The sequence below is a fragment of the Malaya genurostris genome, chromosome 3, assembly GCF_030247185.1.
Source record: "Malaya genurostris strain Urasoe2022 chromosome 3, Malgen_1.1, whole genome shotgun sequence".
In the NCBI taxonomy this organism is placed as follows: Eukaryota; Metazoa; Arthropoda; class Insecta; order Diptera; family Culicidae; genus Malaya; species Malaya genurostris.
In genome coordinates, this window is record NC_080572.1 from 18,011,868 (window position 1) to 18,036,503 (window position 24,636).

The window sequence follows — 24,636 nt, forward strand, 5'->3', positions numbered from 1 at the left end:
GAATTGAATTGGCAGAATTCTAACTAATATAGTTTTTTCGATTTTCCAGTTTATCGGTTGATTCGTTCCTGCAGAGGCGCTTTCTTCCGATTGTCGTATTCAACGATTACTACCGCTGCAAAATTGTAGTAAATCAATCCTATTACTTATGGGGCTTTGCCTTTCTTTTGCAGAAAATCGCACTGCAGAAGCATCACATGCAGTCAACGCCGAAGAAAAATGATTCTCGAAGTCGCTTTCTTTCTTGGTTGAATTTTCTATCAGCACCTCAGATCGTCCTTTTCAAGATGTTTACACACGGTTTCTTTAGATGACAGCAGAAATAGTCCGACTGAAAATCAATCAGAACGGCTTGCGTAATTTTTTATGACAACAGGAACAAGCTGTTTATTGACAAGTGACAAGATAATTGCTACTCTTTAGTAATGCTGTAATGTTATCAAAAGTATTTGGTACGAGGTGTTTTTCTCATATTCAAATGTGACTCCAGTTCCAATGCGTTATTCCGAAATCCCGTCCAACACCCGACAGTAAATCCTCATTCTTATTCAAACCTAGCTCTTCAACTCAAGTTCGCTGCGGCTTTTCGTTTTCTCTACAAGGCAATTTCCTGGAAATGAAGGAAAACAGAAAATTAGACAAAATTGAAGAAAATTTAATGTCATACGTTGAGTGATTCAATTTAAGATTAGGCACGCGCTGCGAGGCATATCTAGGGTACAAGCACACCAGAAAGACATTTTATTTGTCGTTGGTGCTATGGACAGAAGGAGACCGAAGGGTGAAAGCAATCCCCGGAAGTGAGCGAGTGCGTTGCTGCGGGGTTAAAGTTAATAAAATTAACTGGAAGGCAATGAGAATCCTCGAGAACAACTCGTTTTTGTCGGTAACGAGCGGAAGCAGGTAAATCCGACCGTCTTCGCTTTCCGTTTGTTGTTTCGCTGGGAGGGACGGAGAATATTATTGTTAGTGACGTCTTGCGTTCATTATTTCTAGTCAAACGTGATACGTGATCAGCTGGAAAGAGATTAATGAGATCGTAACATTTTTTACACGACAAATGGTGGTTTGAGATGCTTTTGGAAATTCGGCCACCCTTAACATTTAGAAGTTATCAAGTTTTACAAATCTTCTGATTGTGTTTTTTTATTTTCCATAAGTCTTTCAATTGAATGGAGCATTTTGTATGATGTATTACGCATAATATGTTTCTACCTCCTATTACAGCAATAACATGGCTAGTAAGCAATTGTTTGTCTTCGCAACGTGATTTGATCAATAGACACAAGTAAATTGCTTTGAAATGCCAATACATGAGCTGTCACAAGATAGTAAATCCACAAATGAGTACTTGGGTAGGTCCTAGATTAAGGGAAAGGATGGTTTCGCTAATCGAATGCACAAATCTCCACAATCACTTGAGTCTCTAGTCATCTCATAAAGAGATGTTTCAATAGGAGGGGAGACGAACCTACTCGACCACGAAAGGCGAATGCAGTAAATTAAAGTGAGCAATCTCCATTCCCTGCTTCCCATGCAAACTTATTTGTCAGGCGTCCGGATGATTCAACCTCATTCCCGTTATATTTGAAAAAAAAAAAATTAATATGATGTACTAAACAGGTAACGGTGTATATGCCGGACTTAAGTAACGACATCTTTCTTTGACTTCCTGAAAAAAATGTGAACTTCGTGTGCAAATTAAGTGAATTTAAAAATCCTTTGTTTCATATTAACTGAACATGTATTGAATCTAAAAATTACATAATACACTTCACTTACATTAACTTTTTCCACCATTGAACAGCAGCATTCCAGTCACGACGAAGCGCATCACTACCATTGTACTTTGAAAGAACTGGGTCCCTTATTCAAATTGATTCTCTGACTCTCTTTGAAGTACCATCGTGTTCGAACCAAGCGCATCCTGTACGGGACCTACCGATCCTATAAGTACTATAGTGACACACCATCCGGAAAATGAAAAGCCTTATCAAAGAATCAGGTTCTCAGTTCCGTTCGCTGCAGGAAATTGAATTGCTTTAGTGGAGTCCCCTGCTTGAAAGAAAACAATAAAATATAATGAATACCAATTGTCTCCCGTCTCCTGGCCAATGTCACTCAGGAAGCAGGGAACGATTCCATTTCTGTCCATGCGAAGAATATTTCTAGAATAAAAAAAAAACAGTTTTAATCCACCTAATGGAGTAAGGATGCCTTTTGTCGTGAATACGACTTACTTTACTATGGGGTGCCTTTTCAAAATTTACCCTCTGAGAGAGTGATAAGTTTTTGATCGTGAATATCTACTGTTGTATCTAACGAATCAACATAATTTTTGCTACATGCCATCGGAAATATGATCACAATTTTATGATAAAATTTTCAGTTTTGTGACATAGTCTCAAATAATTCAAAAGTAAACTTTTCTTAAATGTTTGGTATAAACGAGTATCAAAGAGGATAATTCAAAAGGCGCGTTTGCCTTTCTCGTATTTTTAAAGCTCATAGCTCAGTGATCTGTGAAAGGATTTATATAATCTAACTACCAATAGAATCGAATTTTTTCAATTTAAACGTGTATAGCAAAAGCATTGAAGTATTTCAATAGTACACTATTGAAAAACCTTTCTCATTTGATCCATGTCAACACCAGCCAATCAGAACGCGTTCTGAGGAAGAGAACAAAATATCTGCTGCTGTACAACAAATCGTCCGGGAAAAATGTTCCGAAAAGTGGTGAATATCGCAGTGAGTTCCTCAATTTGGTCCTTGTGAATGCTAGAAACGAACCCCTACAACATATTGATAGTTTCTTTCAATGAATTATGCAAATCCGAAATGAAATAATCGACATAAAAATTCTGTATGCGGCTATTTTTATAGCCGTTAGGACCGCCCATTAGTGAAAAAGCTACAAACGAAATCACATAAAAGGAAATCTCTTAACAAAAATTCAATCAGTTTGGATTCTATCGCCACTGCGAGCAGATGTGTTTTGTGTCGTCTGCACAGCTAGTTTTGCTTTCGACAAGAACGATTACGTCACAGCTGCCAGTCATTAGCAAACAACGGTGGAGAGCATTGCACAAAATCAGCCGTTTTAATGGCTCTAAAAGTTTTCTAAAGAACTATTAGGATTTGTTGTTCGCAAATCGAAAGGAAATATCCTCAGTTTAGTGCAAATCTAGAACAGTTTGGTAAGATTTGTGCACTTTTCGCTGTGTGAAATTCACAGTAATCGAGATCAAGTGAAGCCTTTTTTCGCGAAAAATGTTCCAGAGTTTAATGTCGTAGAGAATTAGGCAATTTGACTCTTCTGAATGCTGGAAACGAATCTCTACAGCATATTGATAGTTTCTTTCAATAAATTATGCAAATCCGAAATGATATAATCGACATAAAAATTCTGTATGCGGCTATTTTTATAGCCGTTAGGACCGCCCATTAGTGAAAAGGCTACAAACGAAAACAGGTAGAAACAAGCCTCTCAACAAAACTTGAATTAGTTTGGATTGTATCGCCACTGCGAGTAGATGTGTTTTGTGTCGTCTGCACAATTAGTTTCGCTTTCGACAAGAGCGATTACGTCACAGCTGCCAGTCATTAGCAATGGTGAAAAAACAACGGTGGAGAGCATTGCACAAAATCAGCCGTTCTAATGGCTCTAAAAGTTTTCTAAAGAACTATTAGGATTTGTTGTTCGCAAATCGTAGGGAAATATCCTCAGTTTACTGCAAATCAAGAACAGTTTGGTTAGATTTGTGCACATTTCGCTGTGTGAAACTCACAGTAAACGAGATCAAGTGAAGCCTTCTTTGTTTTTGCGAAAAATGTTCCAGAGTTTGATGTCGTAGAGAATTACGCAATTTGACCTTTCTGAATGCTAGAAACGAGTCCCTTCAGCATATTGATAGTTTGTTTCAATAAATTATGCAAATCTGAAATGAAATAATCAACATTAAAATTCTGAATGCGGCTATTTTTATAGCCTTAGGACCGCCCATTAGCGAAAAAGCTACAAACGAAATCAGGTAGAAACAAGCCTCTCAACAAAAAGTGAAGCCTTTGTTTTTGCGAAAAATGTGCAAAGGGGAATGCTTGCATAATTCATACAATTGATCAACTGATTGATATTCGGAAGTGTTAAGGAACATGTCAGTTGTTTTCGTATTCACGACATCCAGTTATGTCTCTGACATTACCCACCCGCCTTTTTCATAAACGTTCGTATGAGATATCTAAGTAAGTTTAATTTTGGAGTTTTTGATCACTGGTGTTTCCGGAACTGGAAACCGGGAGCAACAAGACCAGCAGTATCCTGACTCATAAAATTTCATCATTCATCATCTCTTGTAATTCGGGAACTAGAACTCGAAAATACAGGCCCGTGCGCAGGAATCATATCAGGGGGGATTTCGGTTTCAAGGGATGGTGAGCTTCAAGGGGGATGGGGATTCAAAGGAGGGAAGGGATTTCAAAAGGAGGGGAAGGTGCAAAAATTTAAAAGGAAAATCAAGTTATTTGCACTTTATATAAAAAGTACTCTATTGTTCATAGAACTTACTGTTGAAAAATCTTCCATGGGGGGAGGGGGATTAAAACCCTCAAAAACTTCCCCTCCGCAAGGGCGTGAATGTCATTATTATTATTATTATTATTATTATTATTATTATTATTATTATTATTATTATTATTATTATTAGTATTATTATTATTATTATTATTATTATTATTATTATTATTAGTATTATTATTATTATTATTATTATTATTATTAGTATTATTATTATTATTAGTATTATTATTATTATTATTATTATTATTATTATTATTATTATTATTATTATTATTATTATTATTACTATTAGTTCGTATTTTTGTACAAACAAATACATTCTCGGAAATCGATTCATGAATCGGTTCGAAAGTCGATTTTCGCAGTAATTTCACAGCTTTTCTGCATGATAAAGGCAAAACATCTTTTTCTGCCTCCTTCGGCGTCGTTCGAAGCAAATGCATCACTTGATTGTGTGGTGACACGAGATGAATTTGTTCTTCCCTGCTCCCAAGAGACAGGATGGGACAGGAAAAACCTCTGCTCTTCACTTTTGGCCTGCCGGAAGAAAATGACCTGCTGCTTTTGAAAGATGAGAATGGAGATATTTTTTCTGCTATTACGAAACAAGTTTGCAAGTAAAATAAAGTTGAATCTTGCACCGATGGCAGAAGGGCCACTGCTAGAATGTACTGTACAATGTGTTAGAATTACACTGGACTTTCAACAAGAAACTTAATTAAAAATAGATTAATGGTCTGCAAATTGACACCCGGTGTTATAGATACGATTAGGTTATAATACTTAAAGCTTATTCCATTGTTACTCGGTAAGTTGTATAACGAACCTTTTGATGTATTACTAAGTGTTGTGTCCCACCGGAAAAATAAAAGTTTTGATACAACTATTGGTACAAGGATGCTTCTACCATAAATTTATGTAGGGTAACGGCTTACATAAATAATTGCTTTTGATAAATCTTCCATAGAAGGTAATTATTTATGCTTACTTACACAAAAATTCTACGCCCTTGCGAGGGGCCTATCGGTAGTTAACCGGACCATTCGCCATGACGGGCGAAAACATGCGTGTAGACATGTTTTTTAATTCTTTCTTCGTATTATTCTTCTTCTTCAGTTTTCGTTTCAGTTTCAGTTTATTGATCTTCTTCAGTTTTCGCAACAAAATTGTTGGAGTAGATCTTAAGGTTGTCACAGAAATTTTCGTTGGGATCGCCGACTTGGGTACCGCATCGATGTTCAGCTGCTCTCATCTAACGATCACTTCGAGTAGAGGGCCGACGCCCGATCCGGCCTCAACTCCGTGTCTTCGCTCTAATGGTTTATCTTGATGAACGATGCAACTTCCGGCAGGTATTTCGTACTATAAATTTCCCCTTTCACGTCCAGTCCGGAGCGAAAGCAGAGCTGCTTTGACGTCTCCTTCTCGCTGATTTTCAGACGACAGCATCACCTTCTAGGGGAACTTGGTGTGTGAAATAAAGTACACCTCGGACTTCCTTCGTGGAGAAAGTAAAATACGAAGTGCCATCCAGAGTGAGATAGGTCTCGTTGTCCATCACCACCGCCAGGTCGTGATTCTCCGGAAAATCGAGATGACCATCTAATTCAATTGCTGCCGCAGCGTCTTTGCCTGCAGCTCCGAAACCAGTGGAGGCGACTTCCGCTTCTTGATATGTATGTTCATGTTCGTCAGGTACTTTTCCACTGTTCAGCCGGTTACACCGACCTCCAGGTTAAGCACATGCAGCGATGTAGCCACTTTTCCCTCGGTCTTCCTCTTCAGCTTTCTTTATAGCTTCTTGTCGCTCAGAGTCCTCGGTCGTCCAGAACAAGGCTTTCTTTTGAGGCTCTGATTGTTGTCTTAAAGTGCCAAGATGTTATAGATGCCGGAACTGGCGTATTCGCATGTAGAAAGGAGCTCGAGTTGGCGGTTCAAAGCGTAGGGCACTGGTCTTGCAAGCCAGTTGTCATATGTTCGATCTCCGGCTTGGAAAGATTCTTAGTGTCAGTAGGATCATCCATGCAATGGCTCTGTACGCTATGAAACGACTACGAGGAAAGGTCAAGTTTTTCAAAAGGAATACCAAGGCATTGCTATGTAAAAAGGATATGTAATCACTGAGAAAATCGATTGTTGAACCATTTCGTCGACATCGCAAATTATTTGTGTGCATGTGTGTTAGGGTGGTCCAAAATTTTGATTTCAGCTCCACCCAACTTTTTGTGTTCCTTTTGAGCCTCATAAGAGTTATGCAAAATATTAGCTCGATCAAACTAAAGTCCCGGATATATTCAAAAACTACGAAGCATAACTCATTTTATTTTCTTGAAGATGGTTGAACCGAATTTCCACTAACTTTTTTTATTGTTTCGAGTTGGGAATCGAACTCAGGTGGGCTGCGTGAAAGGCTTCGACTTGCCCATCACACTATACCCGTCCCCTCGAACAAACTTCAATTCAAGATAAAATGAAAACTTTTTAGAAGAACGTAACAGTAATGTTCATGAGAATATCAATAAAGTTAGAAAGGCGTCATCGCACCACTAGATGAATGAAAACAGGTTTTCTATTTTGTAGGATGCTGAACAGAAAAGTGTATAAACCTCATAAATGCATAAAAAGTTTTATTTTCATGTTCTATTTTTTAAGAAGCAGAACAAGAAGTTACCCTGATTTTCTTTCATATACACACCTAGAAAAAATGGTGTAAATTTATGTCTTCTGAGACCGACCTGTGTGTTTCATAATTTGTTGCTGTATATGTTTTAAGACACTTTAAGAATATTTCATATTGTTAGAGTGTCTTAGGTTCACCCATTTACAGTGTTGGTGATTGCCGAAATTTTGACAGAAGCGGCTATATTGTATACAACATTTTCAATCCGGTAGAAGATGCTACAAGAACTTGAGTCTCTCAATGCATGAATCGTGAGAGAATTTTTGTACATTTCTTCGCTCCACTTCATACTCTGAGTATTTCACGGCCCTTAAAAAAATTTACAGTCTAATAATGATCGTTGCTGTGTGGAATTTTCCAAGAGCGAATCGCAAGTTGACAATTATCGCAGAAAATCGAATCGATGATTCGACTGGATGATTCTCATACTAGGTGGCAATATTTGAAAATCTTTTTGTGGAACATTCACATACATTTTCGTAGACACAACTTATACAAAGGTTATACGCACATAGGTAGAATAAGCGGCAATAGTAAAATGATCCTATCGCAATTATCCACTGCCCATACAGAATCGGATCGCGAAACGAGAATAAGCGACCGTTTGTTGCTTCAGAGAGAATCCCCACAGCAGCGTGCTAACCTTTGATTCTCAGAAATGTCATCGAGAGAATTTCGCTCTCGCCCCACTTAGAAAAAAACGTTCAACGGTGATCCTTCATTGGTCCAATACGTTGGACCATTGGTCCAATGAAAGTCCAATTAATCGTTCCACGGGAGGCCAATACGGGACCTTCGTTTGCCGATTTTGAAACAGACCGTTGAACCGAATGCCATTTTTTTTGTTCAACAAACCCGGCAGACAGTGGTCCATTGTTAAGCCATTTTTAACATGAGGAGTTGGAGCCCCGTTGGACTAGTTTTACTGCAGAATTTCTGAAGTTTTCTCCAATTATTTGTTTAAACTAACAATACATACCTGCACAATACTTCTACTTCACGTAGAATAACAACAAATTTTCTGTCTATGTAAAGGTAACACTTAATTTTCCCACTATTTTTGCAAGAGAAAAAACAACAACACACCGTTCCAGTAAATTGAACGAATATTTCGTGCAATATGTCGTTCAACAAGCGCTCAAAAACCAACAAAATTGACCGGCCTGCTGAGAGGGGCATTGGTGTCTATTCTATGTTTTATTAATTATGCCGGGTTTTTGTTGCTGCGATGATATCCGTATCTCTTTGATGGCACTAGTTGAATCGTGTGAAGAGTTGCTAGCGAGAGTTCTTTGATACGATAAAAGCCATCTTTGCCCATTTAAGATAAGCTTAAAGCCATCTTTGCCCATTTAAGATAAGCTTTTTGATCAATTTCTCATGTCATTTAGATGTATCAGAGTTCAGCTTCGAACGATGTCTTGTGAATGGGAGGACAACTTTTCCGAATCTAGCCAAGGAAATGCGCAATTTTTCTTAGAGATGTGCAATCTCAGTGAAACCCGATTTTCTAACCGAGCCACGTAGGGCCGAGCATCAAATACAATTCGAATCAGTTCGTTGAGATAGCAAAATCTCTGTGGGTGTATATGAGTAAGTGAAAAAAATATCGATCAGGGTCAAGTCACCGAATGTTATTTCGTCGAATGGTTCATTTCACCGAGCGCCATTTGGCCGATATATATATATATATATATATATATATATATATATATATATATATATATATATATATATATATATATATATATATATATATATATATATATATATATATATATATATATATATATATATATATATATATATATATATATATATATATATATATATATATATATATATATATATATATATATATATATATATATATATATATATATATATATATATATATATATATATATATATATATATATATATATATATATATATATATATATATATATATATATATATATATATATATATATATATATACAAAAATGCTGGTATCATCACACTACCAGGAATTCAAAAACATGCTATTTTCACTCTGAATCCAAAGGTATTCCAAGTGGATTTTTTTTTCTGTACAATAAAAGGAAGAAAGTTGACCGTTTTTCTACAGTTTCATAGATGTTGACAAAATGACAAAGGAGCCAATCTGTCTGATCCATTCCACTCATTCTAAACAAGTTATGCTCGGTATCGGTATCGGTCGGGTGACGGCCAGGATGTGGACCATGTTCGATATACGTTGCTACTATGTCTGTGAGTTTTAGTGTGGCTAAAGCAAGACCAGAGTGGCGAAATGGTAGCGCGTATGCACGGAATGCATAAGAACGCAGGTTCGAGTCCTGTCTCTGAGCGTATCTTTTTCCAAAAATTCATCTTTTCTGTTAGTTTTTCTTTCACTTGGCTTCTCTAATATATATTTCCGCCCAGTCATTGCAAAAACTGAAGTTATGCTCGTTTTTAGAGGAGGCAGAAGGCATACTATTCAACTAGCAGTATGGGTGCCGTAGAGCAGGTCGACGGCGGACGCCATTAAATGGGTGGTAACTTCCGCGGAGGTGGCTATACAATTCTTGCGACGCGGAACCCACTACCGGTAGTAACGCTAGACGTCAAGAATGCGTTCAACAGTGCTCCTACCAGAACCGGATATTGTTCTACGATACCGAGGAAGGCAGTTGGATAGTCCTGTTGAGAGTTCCACACTCTGTACCTAAATGCATTTCACATTTACAAAAAAAACATATCAGTACAGAAGATAGTTGATTTTTTAATGTTTGTGTATGTTTTACGTAGACGCTTTCTCAAGTTCATTCCTTTTTTGTTGTGCTAGAAGGTAGTTCACTCTTTGAAAACGTTGACATACGAAGATCAACTGATAACATGTCAATTCGTCATGTCAGATACTGCATAAGCCTGGTACGTAAACTGTTCCAAAATAATACAATTAAAATGAAAACATAATTTGAGGAGACATCAAGCGATTTCTCAAGAATCCAGCGAGAGGCGGCTGTTCAACGTCGCATTGGAAGACAATGTATGACAATGACAATGACAATGTATGACGCATTGGAAGACAATGTACTCTCTATTGCTTAACATCTTTGAAATTCAACAAATCGACCCTTTTAATGATCAACGAATCGATTCCAATACAACTGTTTACAAAATTTTCTTCTACGCAAATAAGAATTGTTGTCAATGACATTACCCAGCCGCATTTTTTGTAATATTGATAGACTTTAAATCTTTAAAATTATTTGACTAGCGATAAAAATTCTTGAATTTTTGCCATAAAACATAACTTGCTTTTACACGACATTGATTTCAACTAAAATCGGGCTAATCGTACTCGATAAACATCAACCATCAGATTTTCGTGATTCCACAAACGACACAACCAACCGTCTCATTATTTAATAGCCCCCAACTGCGGAAGCTTACCAACAATCGAGAAAGTAGACTGAAACGAAAAAATTACCGTACTGATACACCCCCAGGAACAATCCAAGCTTTTCATAAACAACGGCTTGAACCGAACCAGTCAACTAGTCAGATTTTATAAACGTCATCGCGTTTGCTCCGTATCGTATAAAGTGTAAAGTTACGATTGTGCCGAAGGCTGCCACGATTATGATGCCTGAAACTGCTGTTATGTTTTGTTGTTTTATCACCTCTCGGAATCAGTTTCGCAATCTGGTGGAAAGAGTGGAAAATCGAAGCGAAATTTTCTTCGTGCTTGTTACCAGTAATTTTTGAAGCAATCTTTGATGAAAGTTTAATAACATTGCCAAACGAGGTTAAGTCGATGTTACATTAACAATATTGTGGTTTATCAAGATTTTGATTCCTAATTAGGTATTTGGTTTATATTTTGATTCCGTACATTGTGGTTCTAGTTATTTTAGTTCAGTTGTTTCTTAGATTTTTGGCGCAGTGGACGGGATTTTTAGAGTTAACACGCTCGTGCGAGCTTATTAGGTTTCAGTCAGAGTAAACGCGATTTGCGATGTGATGCGAAACGTTTTGATTCGACGCGTTCTAGCATGTCACGTTTACTCTGTCATGTCATGTCGCGTGACGTTTGCACAGTACATCGTATCAAAATACTTCGCCTCACTTCGCGAATCGCGTCAACCCTGACTGCAACCGTAAGGCTAATGAAAGACAAGTTTCTGCCAAATACATTGTTCATGCCAGAATAAAAAATTCAAAGCTGTCTTGTATTGATTCCGAATCAAGCTGCAGAAGGAATTTAGCAACCGTTAAATTCGAAACAATCTCAGATCCAATGAACTCATGTAGAAGAATTCATACACTTACTTACTTACTTATAATTACTTACTTACTTACTTACTTTAATGCTACACATCCCGCCATCGGAACATGACCGAACGAATTGTAGCTTTCCAGGATACTCGATCTTGAGCCGCCGTTCTCCAGTCGCGCTGTACTCCCGCTGCGCGTGCATCCTCTTCGATTGCACTGTAGTCTGTCGTGTTTCATAAGCCTTCCAATATCCGCATCTTTGTATACTTGGTACAACTCATGATTCATGCGTCTGCGCCATTCTCCTTCCTCTTCTTTGCCGCCGATTATTGAGCGCAGGATTTTTCTCTCAAAGACGCCGAGTACTCGAACATCTGGGACCTTCTACGACCATGCTTCGTGGCCGTATAGGACAACAGGTTGTATCAACGACTTGTATAGAGCAAGTTTTGTGCGTGTTTGCGCTGCGAGACTTCAGCTGGTTACGGAGCCCGTAGAAAGCGGTATTAGCCGCTGCAACACGCGCTGCATTATCGCATGTCACTAGTGTTCCAAGATATAGGATATAGGTATAGTGCCCCATCATTCTTCACCTCGGGTCCTACACCGTTAGGGCTGCCTCGTTCTCTACCAGCCACCATGTACTTAGTCTTGGTAGAGTTTATCGTCAACCCTATTCTCGCAGCTTCTTTCTTGAAGGGCATAAAAGCCTCTTCCACAGCTCTACGATCCACACCAATAATATCAATATTGTTCACAAAACCAAGAATCATGTGAGACTTATTGATGATGGCTCCGTTTCTTTGCACGCCGGATCTTCGTATGGCGCCTTCAAGCGCTACATTGAACAGCAGATTTGAGAGCGCGTCGCCCTGCTTCAATACATCTAACGTCACGAAAGCATCGGATGTCCTTCCAGATATCTTGACGCTTCATTCCGTTCCATCGAGCATCGCACGAATCAGTCTGATTAGCTTTGTCGGAAAGCCATGTTACGTTTCACTGAGTCGTACGCTGCTTTGAAATTAACAAACAGATGATGAGTCCTCCAGTTGTACTCCTGAAACTTATCGAGAATTTGTCGCAAGGTGAACATCTGGTCCGTCGTTGAACGTCCTTCTCGAAAACCGCATTGGAATTTGCCGACAAAGGATTCTACCAATGGACGCAGTCAGATGAATAGAATTCTAGAATGTACGTTCTAGACGGTATTGTGGAGTGTTATGCCTCGATAGTTTTTACAATCAAGTCGGTGACCTTTTTTGTAGATAAGGCATATGATACCATCCAGCCAGGTTGGTAAAGCTGTATAACGTACAACTCGAGACCCCACTATTCGGTCATTCACCTCTTATACAGAACTCCTATCCCTTCCTCCCCGTGGCGCCGGCTGGAGTGCGAGCAACCTTAGTGAAGATCTGGTAACCGACCCTGGTGGGTCGTGTACTGACAGGGAAGGAGAAAACGAACGTCTGTTTCCCCATGTCAGGGGCGGCTCAAAACAGCGTCTGACCCGGAGCGGGCGGCTGAAGATGAAACACGGTGTCTCGTCAGTTATAACTAAGGTGGCAGCACCATCACTAGCAGCCCCAGACTAGGCATCGCAGCCGATCTATTGACTCCCCCTCGTTGCAGGGTGAATGTCAGATATATTCAAATCAGTATCACTCTGATATTTTATTGATTTCCTTAGATTCGCGTTCCGTATGCATCTAAACGCATCTGAAGACCTAGAAAGCATTCACATTATATAGTATATTAAATAATCCTAGCTTGTCTATTATCGAAAATTTTTTGCCTTTTGAATAATATACCCGATTTTTGCAATCTACTTTCCAAAAGCATCTACTCAGAATATAAACCTTTCATAATTAATCAGATATTGATGGAACTAATCGCCCTCGAAGAAGCTTGATATTTTAAAGAAATCATTGTTTTTCTTTTTTAATTTCCCTGCGACAGTGTGCGTGAAAGTTGCTTTGAGTCGGTTACGGGAAATAAAATCCACTTCTACACTAAACGATAAAAAACTGCCCTAAAACGTACGGAGGCCTTTGAAAGCCTTGGTGATCACATACGTAGGCCGCTACTTATATTTCGAGAACTGGCCACACTAATGTCAATAGCTAAAATTTGGCAACACCAAAATAAAGTTTGACATTTTTTAACATAAACGTATTCAGAACGTTTTGATGTACAAGCGCTATTTGTGTTGTTTACAGTGAGTTACACTTCCGGTGAAACTCTCAACGGGTGAGCACGTTGCATCGTGTTAGTGCGGAGAAAATACGAGTATTGCGCAAGAAAGAATAGATTTTCATCCGCACCAAAATGAGAAGAAGAAGAAGACAGTGAGTTAAAAATATCAGCTTGGCTAAGAAAAATGGAAATTTCAAGAGAAGGATTTCATTGGATTATTTTTCACAACTTTCGACGAGAACACACTCAACAAGAGTGTGTCGATGAACTTAGTTCTTTGTATGGCGATGAAGCACTGTATATCAAAACCACAAGCAAACCACTGTATATCGGTGGTATAGTGAATTCAATCGTGGTCGTACTTCGGTCGCCGACAAATTTCGTGGAGGTCGTCCAAAATCAGTTGTTTTGCCAGAAACCATCGATGCTGTACATGAACTGATAATGCAAGATCGTCATGTGAAATACCGTGAGATAAAGGAATTCTTGGGCATTAGTTCCTTACGCGTGCATTTAATGTTGCTTGATCACCTGGCCGCAAAAAAGGTTTGTTCTCGTTGAATCCCGCACAATTGGACAATCGCTCAAAAAGAGGTTCGTGTCGATTGGTGCAAAGAAATGATAAAAAACCTAGTGGTGTAATGATGCTTTTCTCATATCAATCATACTATCATATATAATACTGTGGAATTCTTTAAAATAATTTTCTACGATTCTTGTCTACTGATTAAAACTATCAATTGGAGAAGATTTGAGGTCGATTTAGGATTTTTTTTTCGGTTTTTCGCCCTTTTCAATGATGGTATAAAATTTTTAACACACTTTAACCTATATTTCCGGATCCGGAAGTCGGATTCGGATGAAATTTAAGAATTCCGTATGGGACAATAGTACCTTTCATTTGAACCAAAGTTTGTGAAAATCGGTTGCGCCATTTGTTAGAAAAGCTAGAAAAAATATTTTCATTTTTATGCACATTTCATCCCATAACTCCGGAATCGGAAGTCTTTCAATTTAAGTTTGTGGAAATCGGTTCAGCCATTTCCGAAAAAAGTTGGTGCACTTATTTTCACAATTTTTTACACATTTCACCCCATAATTCCAGAACCGGAAGTCGGATCCAAATAATATTCAGGAATTTTGTATGGGACCACAAGACATTTCATTTGAATCTAAGTTTGTGAAAATCGGTTCAGCCATCTCCGAGAAAAGTTAGTGCAAAAAAACGTTACATACACACATACGAACATACACACACATACACACACACACGCATACACACACGTATACACGCACATTTTGCGTACTCGACGAACTGAGTCGAATGGTTTATGACACTTTTCACTTTTCGGTTCAAAAGTCGGTTTTCACAGTAATTGCATAACCTTTATATATGGAAAATGCAAAAATACGATCTCGGTGCATCACCCGACTTATATAAGATCGTAACAGGTGACGAATCATGGATATTCACGTATGAGCCAAAAACAAAACAGCAATCGACTGTGTGGGTGTTCCAAGACGAATCAAATCCAACAAAAGTTGTTCGCGCACGAAGCACTTCGAAGTAAATAGTTGCCTGTTTTTTCGGAAGAACAGGTCATGTGACAACTGTTTCGCTGGAGCAACGTACGACGGTCAATTATGAATGGTACACAAGCATTCGTATGCCTGAAGTCTTTGAAGAAATTCGTAAAACGAACAAGAGAAGATGAATCATCCCCATCATGACAATGCGAGTTCTCACACATCAGCTCAAACTAGCACCTTTCTGACCGGCCATAATGTCGAATTGACAGCCCTGACTTGGTACCCAATCATTTCTTTCTATTCCCGCATATCAAGAAAATTTCGTGGTTAACGATTTTCGACGCCAGAAGATACTGTTGAAGCATTCAAAAACCATGTGTTTGAGGTACCATCATCACAGTGGCAAAAATGCTTTTCTGATTGATTCGAACGCATGCAAAACTATATCGATCGTCATGGAAAAAAAAATTTTCACTTAAAAGTGTGTGCCATTATCACTTGAAAGTGTTTGTTATTTTATTTAAAAGATATTTTTTATTCAGGCCTATTTGCGTACAAGCTTTACGTGGCCGATTGAGCCAATTTAAAAAAAAAATTGAGTTGGATCTCGTTGTCACCCTTTTTCTAGGAGGAGAGGAGCTTCCATTTCCCTCCTGCGAGGATTGAGGGGCACTTCGTTCGTGGTTCGTCTCGTCATTCATTGCCGCATCGATGGTATTGTTGTCGATTTACGTCTTCTTTTCGTTGCTAGTTTCTGTAGATGCACCTTGTTGTATATTGGTTGCAATTGCTGGTTGGTTGGAGGATAAGTTGTTAACTGCAGCCGGTGTACTTTGTTCTATAGAGGATACTGATGGTTTCGTTGAAGGGGATGCTTCATTGTTGTTGGTGGCTGTTACAGGTGTACTGGGGTTGCTTGGGGTTTGTGCGAAGGAAGCACCGTTGTCCTTTGGTGTAGTTGTCTCCTTGTCCAGTTTATCACATGGCTTACCGTAGTGAACAGCTTTTTGGCAATATTGACATGTGGCTATCTGATTGTCATAGGTAACAAGTGATTTGCACGGAAGTCTTATATCTTGACCGAAAATCACATAAGAAGGTATAGGCTTCTTCAAGTGTATGCGTAATAAACGTACGCCATTTAGAATACCGGGGAAAAAATTCTTCCACTTTTCATTTTCGATAGATAGAATCTCTCCGTATTGGGACATAGTATAGCACTATCATCCATGTATACTGGAATGTTGTACTTAATGTTCTCGTGCTCCACATAGTGCACATTGTTATTGTCTTTTGCGAATTGAATTGCATCCAACTCTTTATAAAACTGGATGTTAACAACATTATTCGTCCTATTGCATTCAAGTAAGTGCACACGTTTGATGTCAAGCTGCATTTGCTCCTTAAGCAAACCTTCAAGTTCTCGTATCGAAGGTCGAATTTTGCACTGCCTGAAGTCAACAACAATTGTATTATTTCGTGTCGGCGGTAGCTTTTGTTCGTTTGGTTCACTCATTTCGAGGTCTATTGTTCACTACACAATACTGTACTTGGTTTCTTCTGTCCCGAACGTAAGCGGTTTTGTTTTATCGACTGACTTGGATGAGATGTTAAACCGAACTGTGAAAAAGTGTTCTTATTCGCTATTTCCAAAATATAAGTAGTGACCCTTTGTGGAATTTAACCTTCTGTTTCAACGCAGCCGATTCGTAGCGTACAGAACTATTGCATGGATGATGCTACAATCCTTCTGACACTATGAATCCTTCTAGATCGGAGCTCGAATATACGAAAACTTTCTTGTAAGACCAGAGCCGTATTGATTGAACCGCTAACTCAAGCTAAAAAAGTGTACAGTCACGTAGTGGCAATTATTCAAAAATTTTGGATATTGCATTTTCATTTTATAAATTGTTATTATTAGACTAACACAAAATATTAGTATTCGTAACTTTAGCTATCTAGCTATAATAGGTTAGCTGGCTGCTCTCAGCAAAGCCTTCTTGACTGCAAGTTTTACATTTTTTCCAATACTTTTTATATTATTACATACTCTTGGCTGCCAAAATCCTTCCGCAGCCTCAAATAGCTTGCCAGACTATATATTTCTCAACGAATTTTCAACTTTAATCAATGTCTTGGATTGGTTTAATACTAGCCCATCTCGCACTGACAATGATTTGTAATCAAGTTTCACGTAGGTTTTTTTGTTCAGAATAGAAGTAGAAGTGAGCTTCGCGTCGTGCAACTTTGAACCTAAATTATTTCATGTGTTTCATGTTGCTTTGAACCTTATTTCATGTTATGGGCTGCGTTTGGACATCTTCTGCTATTTATGAATTTGAAGATTCAAACGTTATTTAACGCAAAGAACATTCGACTTTGAAGTGTCAGCTTTAAGATCATATTTCGTGCTGAATTTCTGCTCGAACGTCTTCACTATACGTTTAGCCAAAGGAGGGTTAGCAAAACCTTTTTATCGATCCGTATTCGGTTTATCCTAATCGATATTATCTTCTCCAAACTGCTGCCCCCGGCATCTTTGAGCTTAAGCAGTGCGCCTTATACCTTGACTGAACTTCTTAATTGCTCTTCGCATGCTTTTCTTACTTTCTCCTTCATGTTTGCTGTATTTCACTGTGATAGTTCGTGTTCTGTGTGTCATTCATGCTCAACATTTCGATGCTTTTATACTAAAAATTCTTCACATTTGGAAACAAACACATGGAAACATAGAAACGGCTACACAAGTAGGAGGGTGGAAGTGTTAACAACAGGATGCAAACAGCAAAAATTGAAAGATTTTCTATTGTGAAATGGCATTGATTTTTACTGCGATCATGCTTTCTGGGTCAGATTCAATATAGGGGTAGCCGAGGTAGTTATCGTGTACAACATATACGTTAATTGTAATTTTGTATGCTGCTCTGTAGCTTAATTTTAATAACCTGTAGTTCGAAGCATGGAAAGGAAAGTAGTGCTTGTATTGAATAGTAATTTAATTGCTGACCATGTAGATATGTTCAATTGCTGACCCTGAACATATTTTTACATCACTATGCCATGAGTTTAGTGTTTATATGGCAGATTCCAAAAGTGTGGGAAGCTGATCTTAAATGAGAGACTTTTATACGAACACAGAGCCAAATGAACATTCTAGTGTAATCGATTTTAGTTAAAAGTATATGAATCACATGCAACTCGAGGTGAATAGTGTGACGTTTTTGAACAACGTGACATCTGAGTAATCTCAAGAATTTAGAACCACTCTGCTTTCATCTCACTATAAACAAATTTGCTCGATTTCCTGTTAGGGAACAGTCGGCCTGATTTGCTATCCCGACCCGCGGTCTCTAGAAACAACGAGTATCGGACTAACATTCCTTCCTTTCCCTCAGTAGCACAGCCTTTGGTCGTATCCAGCGTCGTTATTGATCATTTAATAAAAAGTTAGGGGTGAGTGGGTATGTTAGGAGTGAGTGGGTATGTAATAGTGAGAATGATTTGCTTCTCCCAAGCTTCATTTTCTTGATTTATTGTACATTTCTACTCATTCGGTCAATCACGAAGTGCAACTACTTCAGATCAGCTCAGCTCAGTTTTAGATCGATAGCAATGAGAACGCCTATTCCAAACAAACAGTGATAAAATATTCCGTTAAAGTTTTATTTATTTGTTTGAAATGTTTTCAGCTGTAAGCTAATCTGGCTAAAAAATTATTTTTGTTGCGTACAATGTAAAATAATAAGTCGACACTGATTAAACTTTGTAATCTTAAGGGGCGGGTAGGGTTTAACATTTTTGAAAGATCATTTATTTTTGTGTTTGTATTTTCTTATAGTAAAACATTTCAAGAATATTCTGTGAAATTTTCATGCCTATCGGAACAAAACTCAGCAAGTTAAGGACCTTTATCTTCGTTTATCTCATACTGCGAAGAAATAAGAACTCGGCGCATTGGCCTAAAACTTATGCTTTGATTGACTTAAACATTCTTGAAATGTTTCATTATAACAAATTATAGAAGAAATAATATGCTTTTTTGAAAATATCAGACCCTACGGGCTCCCTTGAGTAGTAAATTAATTTAATTGATTTTATAGACAAAAAATTTTAAACGCGTTTTTCTCGAAAGCAGGTCCATCGTCATACAAAAACTACTGCATCGATTTTTTTCAAATTTTGCATTTTCTACATATAAAAAACCAGACCCAACCTTTATATGTTCGTAGTTTGTTACTTTGGGGAGATTTTAAATCTACAAACATTGTTACTTTGGGGAGATTTTACATCTGCAAAATGGCGGATTCGCGAAAAATCGTAGTTTTCACTATGAACAACCACCAAAAATTAAATCAAAATCAAACAGAAACGTTGGGTCTAGAAAAACTTCTACTCTAGCTATGCTGCTTTGACTTGTTCACTTCTGATTAGTCTGCGCTGAGATACAGTGGATACTGCAAATCATGATTTTTAAGAAGTGTTCTCAAAAATTCCTCTTCACCGACTTATTTCTCAATATTTTTCTACGAAAAATCACAAAATGTTGTTCGAATGATGCTTATTTACATTCAAAACATTTGAATTTATTTTGTTCAACGATAATTCTGAAAACAAAATCGCAAAAATGATGATGTTTATCATCATTAGGGTCTAAATTCCTCCCTTAAGCCGGGCCAAATAAATGTATGATTCTAGAAAGTCTCTTATTCACTGTCTGTTCACCTCTACTCATTCGAGACACCAACGCCAACGCACAGAAATAACAGAACGATCAGAACGAACAGAACGAACAGAACGAACAGAACGAACAGAACGAACAGAACGAACAGAACGAACAGAACGAACAGAACGAACAGAACGAACAGAACGAACAGAACGAACAGAACGAACAGAACGAACAGAACGAACAGAACGAACAGAACGAACAGAACGAACAGAACGAACAGAACGAACAGAACGAACAGAACGAACAGAACGAACAGAACGAACAGAACGAACAGAACGAACAGAACGAACAGAACGAACAGAACGAACAGAACGAACAGAACGAACAGAACGAACAGAACGAACAGAACGAACAGAACGAACAGAACGAACAGAACGAACAGAACGAACAGAACGAACAGAACGAACAGAACGAGCAGAACGAACAGAACGAACAGAACGAACAGAACGAACAGAACGAACAGAACGAACAGAACGAACAGAACGAACAGAACGAACAGAACGAACAGAACGAACAGAACGAACAGAACGAACAGAACGAACAGAACGAACAGAACGAACAGAACGAACAGAACGAACAGAACGAACAGAACGAACAGAACGAACAGAACGAACAGAACGAACAGAACGAACAGAACGAACAGAACGAACAGAACGAACAGAACGAACAGAACGAACAGAACGAACAGAACGAACAGAACGAACAGAACGAACAGAACGAACAGAACGAACAGAACGAACAGAACGAACAGAACGAACAGAACGAACAGAACGAACAGAACGAACAAAACGAACAGAACAAACATAACGAACAGAACGAACAGAACAAACGGAACGAACAGAACGAATTAGTGCCCTTTCTATTTTATCAGTCTCGGAGGGTTTCGTCTACCGCAAATTACCACAATTTTTCTGTCATTAACCACCCAATTTCACTCCTAAGAACCTTGTTAATTTCGTCCCATTTTTACAGACTGATTTTCATCGTCAGTTCAGTAAAAAGAATTGATAACCTGATACGTTCGTTGAGTGTATCAAATCCGATGATTCGGTGGCTTTCTTGCGTTCTCTTGGCTGTAACTTTTTCAACCTTCGGATTCCCGTCTTGCTTTCGCATGGCAAAACATTCACACTCCGATATTCTATGATAAATGATAATTGAATTTCAACTTTCGCATTTCTGGTCCTCTATCATCATCTTTCGGCTTCCTTCAGCTTTGGAAAATATTTTTTATCAGTTCTGTCTCGCTCATCCGTTCGGATTGGCAGTGCACATTATCTTCCTATATTTCTACAGCTGTGTCCCCTCTCCCACAGTCAAAATACCGAATTTAGTTAAGTTTGCCCGGTAGAAGCAATCTTGGGTGGCCTTAAGTTGCAATGGAAAACTTTCCGTTCCTGCTTTTCCAACTGGGAATGGAGAATGGTTACAGTGCTGCTCAAATGACAAACCAGCAGGAAAATTTGTGTCCACTTGTCGGGATACCGACTTTGGATAGTACGGACTGCCTATCCTCCAGCGGCACGCTCGTGGCTTTGTCATCATTCCGGTTGGAACCAGTATAATGGGGTTGTATTTGCTTTCTCCGAAAAGTAATTCGAACTCCTCCGGGTTTGGCTGTCAGCCGCTGGAAAACGGAGCAAACAGCAAATTGAAAGTTAATCAAAAAGTTCAAGCTTCAAGTTAGCAACTAGCGCACGAGAGAGAAAAAATACCGTTCTCGGTTTGTTCTGTGTTAGTAATTACGATATTCAAGAGAGAAATTAAATTATCAAGTTTCCTTCTTGTCGGATGCGTCGAGTGGAGTCTACCGAGAGCCGGGTGCAAGTGCTTTGGACATGCTGGAGTTAATCGGTTTTCAAGAGTGCTACCATCGTTGGATTTGATTTGTACGTGCTGAAACTCTGTTGACTTGTCGTCAGCATCTCATTTGCTTCGGAAATGGGGAACATTTGAACCGGCAATATTGCTTTATTAAAATTCATACAGCTCGTAGTCAATTTTCATTTACTCAGTTAAAACATTAAGCTGATTTGATTCTTATTTTTTGAGCGTAATTATCATGAAATAAATCAACTATTTCGAGGTTTTGATGTACAAATGGAAATCTTCATTGTAACTGACTTATTTGTTAACAATTTTCAGGAAATGATTCATTTATGATAATTATTCTAAGATAAAACCATGAGGAGTACAAGAATTATAATGGAAATCTATTTTATTTCTTTTCCGCAGGAAGCCGCGGTCTCGAAGCACCTTACTCGATATTCTTCTACATCCACGGTGAGGCTTACGACTGGGGTTCCGGGAATCCTTACGACGGCTCCATTTTAGCCAGTTACGGCCACGTGATCGTTATAACAGTCAATTTTCGGTTAGGAATCCTTGGTAAGTTTTGTTTCCTATACTGTCCTGATAAAACTTCACAATTACTCTGTTGATTTGTGTTGATATTACACTCTGCATTAAGGGCTCATTCATTCGATTGATATCATAGCTCAGAATAAACACCGTCTGGCAAGCGGAAAATCATGCTCACCAAAGTGATTCCAAGCTGAGGCGATTCTTTTAATTCTAAACAAACATTCAATTAAACATAGTCAGGAGCAAACATCGATATATCTAGCAAAATCAAATTTTCCACTCCAAATCGAGAACTATCCAGTAAGAGCAAACACCAACCGTGCCTACCGGCTAGGGAAATACCAGGATAAGTCCGGTATCGCATTTGTTTGATCATAAAACGATTTATTCTTCCAAAACAAGTGAGTTTGGATCGCTTAGGCGCCGTTACCATCGATGGAAACAAGACAGGATGAACGGCAATGTGAGTAAAGTCGGCAAACGAAGCACCCACTCCGAGCAGCACCGAGAACCGAAAACACAGATCCGTTACGTGTCCCGAATAGTTTATCGCTGTTTATGTTTGCTGGATACGTTTGTGATTTTCGAGTCCCAGGAATGTTGGCGAACGGACAAACTTTGCTGCAATAAATACAATTTCATAAGCGTACAAAAATGGACATTTTATCCTGATGCTACTCGGAACTGACAAAGGCTGGTTATTAAATTTAGTACAGTCCGCTTAGGACTGGCGTGCAATTGTTTGGATGTTCACTATGGAATTAAGGTCTAAGAGAAAACATTTTGTGTATAAGAGGCGAATACTGAAAGACTATTCCCGACCACAGAGGAAAACAAATTGTGTGGCAGTATGTATAGAATACAGTGTAAATTAGAGATTGATTTGATTGGCATCGTTCTTACTTCTTGAAATTACGCTTGTACAACGTCCTTCAACAAACATTATAAGGATTGTGTGATCGAATACCAAAAAAGAAACGCGATTTCAAAGCGGTTACGTCATACTATCGTTTGTCTCGCCTGTTTTGCACATCCGATAAGAACTTTTTGCTCGTAGAGCTGGGGGACCGATTCTCGAGCTCAGGATAATGAAATGCCGAATGAAATCGGTAACACGAAATTTTACTGATTGTTTAGTAATCCACATGTCCATTTCCGAGATTCTTTAATGTAAAGTTCTGTTATATCGGTAAAGTGCATTTTGTTGCTGGAGTTTGGCATAATACATTGCGGAACTTTTCCGTGAACAACAAATATAACATTCAGTAATAGCCGTTCAACCGAGAAGGTTGTGTATAGAAGCGTACAGTTTAATAACGCTGGTTGGTTTACACGCGTTAAATACGACAACGGTTGAACTACAGGTAGAAACCTGTTGGCAGCAGCCGTTAAAACGTATAGTCGTGCTGCATAAGAGAGCCCTAGTGCTGGGCCAAGCTGGTGAAGGAAACAACAAAGGGCGTTTCCCAAACTCTACCCAGGCCGCAATATACAGCCACAAGTGCTGAGCAGGAGAGTGCAAAGGCACATCGAAGAGGAAGAGTGCAAAGGCACATAGAAGCAGGAGAGTGCAAAGGCACACCGGTGCGAAGGCACTTCGGTGCAGAAGCATATCGGTGCGGAGCACTAGGAAGAAGGAGACAAGACAACTCGGTCTTTCCACTGCCATACAACACGCAGGTATACACCGGTGACCTGCGCTGGTTACAGCTGGCGAAGACGAAAGCAAATCGGAATTCGAGTGGTGCTGGATGTCAGGTAGCAGTAGCATCACATCATATTCTATCGCTACAGTGAGCTTCAGCATTGTATCAACGTCCAGATACATCCAACAAGAACATCTAGAGCAACGAGGATCTACACGGCAGTGCAACGGAGATAGACAACAATTTCAAGGTAGAAGTTTTTTCTTTTCCTTTTGATTGAGTACTGTGTAGTGTTGGTTTCAAATTTTATTTTAAAGTTTAGTTAAAAATTTTAATGTAATGGATGAATCCATGGACGTAAATCCTAGCATGAATCCGATACCCCCACGAACGAAAAAATATCAGGAGAGCTCTTCTGGGCCTTGGATAGTCTGTTTTAGACGTATATCAAAGCCATTAAACATTTTTCAAATTAATAAAGGTTTGACATCACGATACTCTTCAATCAAAGAGATCATAAAAGTAAATAACGATAAAATTCGTGTTGTGGTAAATAATTTGAAACACGCGAATGATATTGTCTCTTCGGAACATTTCATTAAAGAGTATAAAGTTTACATACCCTCCAAAGATGTCGAAATTG

The 24,636-nt window shown here is 38.6% G+C and overlaps 1 protein-coding gene across 1 annotated transcript in view; it reads left to right on the plus strand.

Annotated features, from left to right (window-relative positions):
* Window positions 1–24,636, plus strand: part of LOC131435358 (neuroligin-4, X-linked-like) — a 413,817-nt gene that overhangs the window by 276,281 nt on the left and 112,900 nt on the right. The window contains exon 8 of the mRNA XM_058603165.1: window positions 22,219–22,371. Coding sequence (XP_058459148.1) covers window positions 22,219–22,371 — 153 coding nt within the window. The remainder of the gene's footprint in view (window positions 1–22,218; window positions 22,372–24,636) is intronic.